Below are 8,624 nucleotides of genomic sequence, written 5' to 3' on the forward strand. Positions count from 1 at the left end.
ACACACACAGACAGACCCCCCCACACACACAGACCCCCCCTCCCTACCAGCGTCCAGCAGCTTGGTAATGACATCAGATTTGTCCAGGTCCACAGTGACGTTGTCCAGCCACCCTGTCCCGAGAAGCTCCATGAAAACGTCGAAGCGTTTCCTGGTGGCGTCGAGATATTCCTGCTTCTGCAGCCCGCACTCGTCCGGGTGGAACTTGGAACGGAACCTGCCGAGACAACAACACAGTCAGACCAGAACCACACAGACAAACACTGGGTGAGTTACAGACAAGAGCACTGGTCCACATGTACAGGGTCCTAGACAAAAAACACACACACAAACCAATCCTGAACAACACCCAACCCAACACAGCCAAACCCACCCAACCTACAGACCCTGGTGTCCCAAACCCAGCCAAACACATCCAAACCAGCCAAACCTAAAGACCCACCCATACATACAAGAGCTACTGATCCTAGCCAACTTTTGTCCAGAACTACATTGTAAGTTCTACTAAATTATAATGAGCCCACAGGACATGTAGGTAACAGATTTGCGGGCTCTTGTGTGCTTCTTTATTTTCTGCTTTAATTTGACTGATTTTTGCTTAATTCTCTACTTTTACACCAAACATTGCCTTCCTCACAGTATGTTTTACCCAAAGCTGCAGAACCCTAATATACTTGTCTAGTACTACATTGTCATTGTACTGTGAGAGTCATAGAAAAATGTTTCCAGACATAAAAGTACTAAATGTTACCCCTGTACACAGATGAAATGTTATAGTACCTGTACAACAAAGTTTAAGGAAGGCACATACTTGTATCTACCCCTGTACCCAAGTTTCATGATGTTTTAAAGCAAAGGAAAGAACATGTGCACCGACCACCTACCCATCTTCACAGTAAATACTTATAGCCCTGTGCCTGTCCACTCCGGCGGGTGTCTTCAGGTTAGTGCAGTTTGACCTTTCCTGACTGACTAGCGCTAAACTGTGTCTCCCTAACGCTGCTTTGCGCAGCGGCTAGCTAGCTACGGCTGAAATCCTCGAGCGCGTCCCGAAGTGTGATAATTCAGGCTGCCGCCACGCTTGATTGGGAGAAAAATCAGGTTACAAGGAGCACAGGAACAGCAGAACATAAAGTCTCGATTCACACACTGGAAAACTATCCGCACTAGCTGGAACAATTTCAACACAGTAACACACAACTGTCTGCCCAACCAGAACAACTAGCTATAGTGCTGTGTACCTAAACCCACATTTAGGTTCAGGTCCGGAGTCAAGTCCAGAGGTTTAGGTTCAGTTCTGGACTCGTAAGTTCGGACCTAAGCCCATGGCATATACAGAATTGCAGGTTGGCAACCTTGCGATGTTGTCTGGGCAAAACTGTGGCCACATAACATGGAGGCCGACACTTGACGATGCTCGATGGTAATGTTTTCATCATTTTGCAGCACAGATTTTGCAATCTATGGAAGGTTTTAGGTGGCTTGGAAAGAAAAGGGGTATGACATTTTTTTTTAACAAGTCCGTAATCAGTTCTTGATTTTGAGTTTTTTTTGGACTTGAACCTAAACATTTTTACAAGTCCGGAACCAGTTTAGCAAACCGGTACAGAGCACTAATTTCAACACAGTAACACACGACTGTCCGCCCAACCAGCAGAACTTTGTATTTTGAAATTGCTTCTACAGGCTTTCAGAAACACCATCCCATTTTCTGACTGAAACAAATGTCCAGACTTACCATTCCTCTTCTTTGTGGGCCACAAAAAACTCCTCCAGCTGTTTCCTACGGAAATCCACCTTGTACTCGTTGTACTTCCGGATCGCCTCCTGGTCGTCAATGGAGTCCTCCTGGGTTCCCAGGAACTACAACGGAATCAATCAATCAATCACATCAATCAATCAATCAATCAATCAATCATATACGTCAAGACTATCGGAACAGCTGTAACACTTAGTACTTCCGAATCGCTTCTTGGTCGTCAATGGAACTACAACGGAAACACAAATTTCATACAGGCGCAGTTTCTAACCCTATATATAGAGAGAATTAATAGCCAAACGGCTACTTCAGTGTGCTAAAGGTTTACCTTCTCCCTGCTGCCTAACCCTGTAACCAATAAAGAATTGGTGGCCAAATGGCTACTTCAGTGTGCTAAAGGTTAACCTTCTCCCTGCTGCCTAACCCTGTAACCAATAGAGAATTGGTAGCCAAATGGCTACTTCAGTGTGCTAAAGGTTAACCTTCTCCCTGCTGCCTAACCCTGTAACTAATAGAGAACTGGTAGCCAAACGGCTACTTCAGTGTGCTAAAGGTTAACCTTCTCCCTGCTGCCTAACCCTGTAACCAATAGAGAACTGGTAACCCAACAGCTATGAATTTCCAACTTTCAAGCACTGATAAATGGAAAAAAACTGAAGGTAGGAAAACAAAGGCTTTTTCAGGTGCTATAATATGGCCATGTGGGTTTTAATTCCCAACCTGAATGGTACATGTACTATTTGGTTTTTTTTTTGGGGGGGGGGAGTCAGAAAAAAAAATTACAGTTGGCAAGTCTGAGGACCAAGAAATGGAATTGTTAAGGCCTTAAATTTAAAAGTACCTGAGGTAGTAAGAGTAACAGGCTTGTTGTAACACAACTATTTAGACTGGCCCTGAGCAAACATGTACGTAAGCTGGACTTTGACTTGGGGCGAGGCTGCCACATCAGCAAGAAACAATCATGGCGGCTGCACCGTCAAGTTTGGGGACACAAATCCGTGAAGAACTGTCCTGCAGCATCTGCCTGGAGCTGTTCACCAGGCCCAAGGTGCTGCCCTGTCAGCACACCTTCTGTCAGGACTGTCTACAGAACCATGCAAGTAGGCGACTACCTCTCCAGTGCCCAAACTGTCGTCGGCAGGTCAGGCTGCCACGCCAGGGGGTCGCAGGTTTGCCAGACAATCTTATTGTGGCCAATATGTGTGAGAGGTTCCAACAACAAGCTACAATATCAGAGGAAACAAGAGAACAGCCCCAGTCTGGAAACAGGTGCAGTTTTCACCCTACTGAGGTGTACAGAATGTACTGTAAACAATGCCACATGCCAGTTTGTGAAGAGTGCATAGAGGGGGTTCATGATGGCCATGCCACAACAACCATCAAAAAAGCTGCACAGGAAAACAGGCCTACAATCCAGGCCTTGATCCATGAGGGGAGGAACATTCTGGAAAGTTACTGTAGCTTCATCAGAGGTCTGAGAGAGACTGAGAATATCCTGAATGAACGGAAACAGCAGACAGACAATGCTATCACTCAGGCTTGTGAGGAACTCTTGGCAAAAGTGGAACAAAATCACCTGGAAAACTTGGAGAAAATACAGACTGAAAGGGACCGAGTGTCAGGAGATGTCAATGAACTGTCTGCTGCCTGTGATCGAGCAGAACAAGAACTGCAGCAGGGAGGGGTCGAGTGTCTCAGTCAGCAAACCGCTCTGACAGAGGTGGTAGGGAAGTACAGAGGAAAAGCAGCACCAACTCCTGTACAAACCCAGCCTGCTGTCTTTCAGCCCACAGACACCCCCATGCCAGTATTAGGACATGTGACGGTCCAGTCTCTCCCATCTGCACCAATCCCAGCAGCACCTGCAGCAAGGGGCACAGGTCATCACCATGGTAACCAAGGGCAAGAGGAGCATCAGTCTCAGGTGACGTTTGGTAGATCATGGGGATCAGGACCAGGACAGTTCAAGTATCCATGGGGTGTTACAGTGTCAGAGGAAGGGGAGATTTTTGTAGCAGACTGGGGGAACCAGAGAATCCAAGTCTTCACCCTGCAGGGAACGTTTGTCCGACAGTTCCCAACAGTCGTGTCAGGTGAAGAGGAGATGAGACCACAGGATGTGGCCCTGGACGGGGAGGGGAACCTGTGGGTGGTGGGGAGGACAGAATCTGCTGACTTTGCTGTGCAGTACAACAAACAGGGCAGGGTGCTGAGGAAGTTTGACCTACAGGATACACAGGGGGACAGAGGAGTTGCCGTGGACACCAGGAGGAACCACATCCTCATCACACAAACCACAGGAGTCAGGGACAACAAACATGGTGAAGTTTTGGTGTTCAGGCCAAATGGGACACTTGTGAGAACTGTGGGTCAGCAGCAGGGGATGAAGGAAACACAGTACATCACTGTGGATGGGGAAGGGAACATTCTTGTGTCAGACTTGTGCACTCACTGTGTCTATGTGTACAAGGAGGACGGACAGTTTCTGTTCCAGTTTGGAGGTTGGGGAAGTGGTGAAGGTCAGCTGTGGAATCCCTATGGCATCTGTACAGACGGGGCAGGGAACATCATCGTGGCAGACGCGGGAAACAGCCGTGTGGAGATGCTTGACAAGACAGGAAAATTCCTCAAACACATCGCTACAGACATGGAGATGCCATGGGCTGTTGCCATGGCAACACAAGGACAGCTGGTAGTGACTGATTATGACAACAACACAGTCTCCATATTTCACAACTACTGAAGCTGTTCATACTAAAACACCACAATGTAAGACGTGACAGTCATGTGCAAAATGAAGAAACTATACATTGACTAGTATGACAATCCTACGTGTACCTGTCTTCTTACAGCAGCCCAACTTGTAAACTTTCTCTGCAGGGGATTTGAAGCCACATTCAGGAGTTTGCTACTTGGTGTATTGAGTGAGACAATTTTCTACTGATGATTAAATTGTGAGACGATTTTGTACTGTGATTAGATTGTGAGAATAACAAGAGTCTCCGTCATTCTTTTGATTAATAAATATTATATAAATGCCAACGTCTGTGAGTCTGGGGTGATTTTTGGTTGGTTTTGTTTGTCTTTCAGGAAAGATTAAATATTTTGTACTATTTTGTCTGACCTTGACCTCTCCCATCATAACCTCCATGAATAAACAAACAAATAAACAAACTAAAAAATATAAAGAACTCTAAACTCTTCCTGACCCGACCCTGTCTGAAATAACATCCAGAACTGACATCAGAAGGATTTATTGGGACAATAACATGCAGGGCTCGAACTTCATTTTGGGGAATAGGAGCACTGGTGCACCCAACCTAAAAATTGGGTTCACAAAAAATATTTTAGGTGCACCGTACAAGATGAAACAATTAGAACGTCAGCAAAAAGTAATTATGTTTCCTTTCGAAAAGAAAAGTACTATTGATTTTATCATTTTTCTGACACTTAGATGTTAAGAATATGCTGTATACTACAATACATTTAACATCTTTATTTACTTAGTAAAGAAAATATTTGGGTGCACCCACAGAAAAACATTGGGTGCACAGCACCAAATTTGGGTGCACTAGGGTGCACATGCACCCAGCATTTCAAACCCTGACATGGAACAAACGCATTCAGTTATATATGAGGGGTCTGCATGGGGGGGTCCTACCAACGGTTAACGGTAAATTCAGTAGGCCCGGCAACGCTTAACGGTAAATTCCGGATGGTTGGCAACACTAAACGGGAAATTGACACGTAATTTTTTCATTAGATCCTTTATCTGAATTGGTGACAAAGGGTGATCGCTGACGATACATATGTAACGAACTTGAGTGTGCATCAAAGGTACTTTTCACGCTAGTGTTCCCTGTGTTTCCCAGATGCCTTGGTCCCCGAGTGCGCCCACAAATGCTTGAAGAGGGGGACCGAGCGCAGAAGGCACGAGCAATGTAGGGGGTCTGGGGGCATGATTTTGCATCTTTAAACCTTCAATAACGCATTTTCCTACATGCTAAAGGTTAACCTTCTCCCTGCTGCCTAACCCTGTAACCAATAGAGAATTGGTAACCAAACGGCTACTTCAGTGTGCTAAAGGTTAACCTTCTTCCTGCTGCCTAACCCTGTAACCAATAGAGAATTGGTAGCCAAACGGCTACTTCAGTGTGCTAAAGGTTAACCTTCTCCCTGCTGCCTAACCCTGTAACCAATAGAGAACTGGTAGCCAAATGTGTGCTAAAGGTTAAAATGGAATTTTGGGAAGCCGAAAAACGTACCTGTTTGAAGGTCATCATGGTAGCCTGGGGATGACCTTGGTCGACCTCTCCTTGCATGCCCAGCCTGGAGAAACATACATCAATCAATCGATCAATCCATCCATGATAGCGTCCTACAAAAATAATATTGCCTTACAGAAATGATAGTGTCCTACAGAAATGATAGTGTGACTGTCCTAAAGAAATGATAGTGTCCTACAGAAATGATAGTGTCCTACAGAAATGATAGTGTCCTACAGAAATGATAGTGCCCTACAGAAATGATAGTGTCCTACAGAAATGATAGTGTCCTACAGAAATGATAGTGCCTTACAGAAATGATAGTGCCTCACAGAAATGATAGTGCCCTACAGAAGCGATAGTGCCCTACAGAAATGTGTCTAAGCACGTACATACATGCTGTGAGGAGGCATCATGTTTGGGTGCTGCATGGGCATGTCCTATAGTATAGAAATGATAGTGTCCTACAGAAATGATAGTGTCCTACAGAAATTATAGTGTCTAGTGGTTCCCACCTGCTATGAGGAGGCATCATGTTGGGGTGCTGCATGGGCATGTCCATGGGATGTCCCCAGGGCTGGGGAGGGCCGTGCATCGGCCCCCCGTATCCCGGCATATCGTAGCCGGGCCCGTATCCACCATCATCCCTGCAATATACACAATACAGTCATACGTATTACCCGTACATGGGCCCCCGTATCCAGGCATATCATACCCGGGCCCGTATCCCCCGTCATCCCTGCAATATACACAATATACACAGTACAGTCATACGTATTACCCGTACATGGGACCCCGTATCCAGGCATATAATACCCGGGCCTGTATCCCGTCAAACCAGTCCATACTGGACTGAACTGAGAAGTAAGGAAAGCCTCGTACCAGGCTGTAGTTATAAGGTTTTTTGGTTTGTTTGTTTGTTTAAGCAACAGTTTAAGGATAACCAGCCCATACCAGACTGAACTGATAAGTAAGGAAAGTTCCGTACCAGTCTGAATTGATAAGGTTTGTTTGTTTGTTTAAGCAATACTTATTTAGGAAAACCAGCCCGTACCAGACTGTACTGATAACTAAGGAAAACAAGCTCGTACCAGACTGTACTGATAAGTAAGGAAAGTCGCATACCAGTCACGTCTCATACGCTTCATGGGAGGGCTCATGTCGTGTCTCGGGGGGCTGTAGCGGTCGCGCCGGCCCCGGTCGTAGTCTCGGTAGTCCCTCCGCCGGTCTCGGGACTGCATGTCCCAACTGTCACGCCGCCTGGACAGGGAAACAGAACTCATTACTGATAACTCATTAACCCTAACTCATTAACTCAAGTTAGTGATAACTCATTAACTCTCACTCAAGTTAGTGATAACTCATTAACTCTCACTCAAGTTAGTGATAACTCATTAACTCTCACTCAAGTTAGGGATAACTCATTAACTCTGACTCAAGTTAGTGATAAGTCATTAACTCGTAATTAACTCGTAACTAACTGGTAAAAATCACCTGTCGCTCCAGTCGTCCCTGCGTCTGTCGTCCCGTTCCCGCGTTCGGTCGTAGTCGCTTCTCTCCCGACGGAATTTGTCGCGGCCTCGGCGGCGATCGTACTCGTCATCGCTGTCTCCCATGGCAACGACCTCTGACCTCAGCTGGACAGGGCAAGAACATTTATCAACCAATCAATAATGACTGAAAACAGAGTCTGACTCTGAATTCAGTTGTTCTTGCAGACAGCATCAGTTCAGAAAATTATCAGTTTAAACTTTACTAATTTATTTTCATTATCATGAAAGTTAAACTTAAAGTTTATCTGTGTTGGTAGTAATAATAGTAATATGATGAACTTTTTCTAACACAACGGATATAGAGATCAAATTTGTGTTGATGAGAAACTCCCCTATAGGCCATAACAGTATGTGGAACATGCGCCCAGAATTTTTGACGCGTGCGACTATATAATTTTGAAATCACGGAGCCCTGCTATAACAACATAAGATCTGAGCTACATGCATGAAACCACCACAGCTGCACCAGGTACAAAATCCCTGTTCCTCTTGGGCTAAGGTCACAGACTCACAGTAGAGCCAGGTTATAAATACGTGATCATGGGTACGGCTTGGAAAAGCTGCCATATGTTACCAACCACCCCCCTTCCCGGCATGTGATTTCTCTAAACGAAAGATTAGATCTACGTTCAGGATCATTTTTTGCTCATCTCAAAACATGCAGGATGCAGGCTTTTGGTTATTTTTACTTCGCTGCGGTCTTCCCTTTTACTTCCAGGCCTACAAATAATTTTTGGTTGAGTGGTGCGCATACGCGCTTTTCCGATTAGCCCCCCTCCCCACCGAGCACTACCATAGGCTTTAGCACTGCTCCAACCTTCCGTAATTCCCCAGAACCCAGAGAAACTCGTGTGAAATACAGCCAGGGGCGCTGCAGAACCTACAGTCTGTTCGCTATCTGAAATGTGAGGTAAAAACGAGCCATTTTGAACCCAAACTGACGAACCTGCAAGTCGCAAAAATCTTTGTGCCGATCGGCTTGGTGCTATCCCACAATGCCTGCAGATGTGGCCAGTAGTACTTCCGGGTCAGACCGCAGTTCCGGTG

At 45.6% G+C, this 8,624-nt stretch overlaps 2 protein-coding genes across 2 annotated transcripts in view; one reads left to right on the forward strand and one right to left on the reverse strand.

Moving 5' to 3' along the window:
• LOC109465795 (serrate RNA effector molecule homolog) overlaps positions 1 to 8,623 on the reverse strand; it is an 18,646-nt gene extending 10,023 nt beyond the window's left edge. Inside the window, exons 1-7 of the mRNA XM_019763237.1 lie at positions 8,524 to 8,623; positions 7,519 to 7,661; positions 7,150 to 7,284; positions 6,540 to 6,671; positions 6,025 to 6,088; positions 1,739 to 1,863; positions 48 to 217 (exon numbers count right to left, since the gene is read on the reverse strand). Coding sequence (XP_019618796.1) covers positions 48 to 217; positions 1,739 to 1,863; positions 6,025 to 6,088; positions 6,540 to 6,671; positions 7,150 to 7,284; positions 7,519 to 7,640 — 748 coding nt within the window. The 5' untranslated portion in view covers positions 7,641 to 7,661; positions 8,524 to 8,623. The remainder of the gene's footprint in view (positions 1 to 47; positions 218 to 1,738; positions 1,864 to 6,024; positions 6,089 to 6,539; positions 6,672 to 7,149; positions 7,285 to 7,518; positions 7,662 to 8,523) is intronic.
• LOC109465789 (tripartite motif-containing protein 3-like) overlaps positions 2,648 to 8,624 on the forward strand; it is a 134,914-nt gene continuing 128,937 nt past the window's right edge. Inside the window, exon 1 of the mRNA XM_019763227.1 lies at positions 2,648 to 4,451. Within this exon, the coding sequence (XP_019618786.1) occupies positions 2,721 to 4,451 (1,731 nt within the window). The 5' untranslated portion in view covers positions 2,648 to 2,720. The remainder of the gene's footprint in view (positions 4,452 to 8,624) is intronic.

The sequence above is a fragment of the Branchiostoma belcheri genome, unplaced genomic scaffold, assembly GCF_001625305.1.
Source record: "Branchiostoma belcheri isolate BF01 breed outbred unplaced genomic scaffold, Haploidv18h27 scaffold158, whole genome shotgun sequence".
In the NCBI taxonomy this organism is placed as follows: Eukaryota; Metazoa; Chordata; class Leptocardii; order Amphioxiformes; family Branchiostomatidae; genus Branchiostoma; species Branchiostoma belcheri.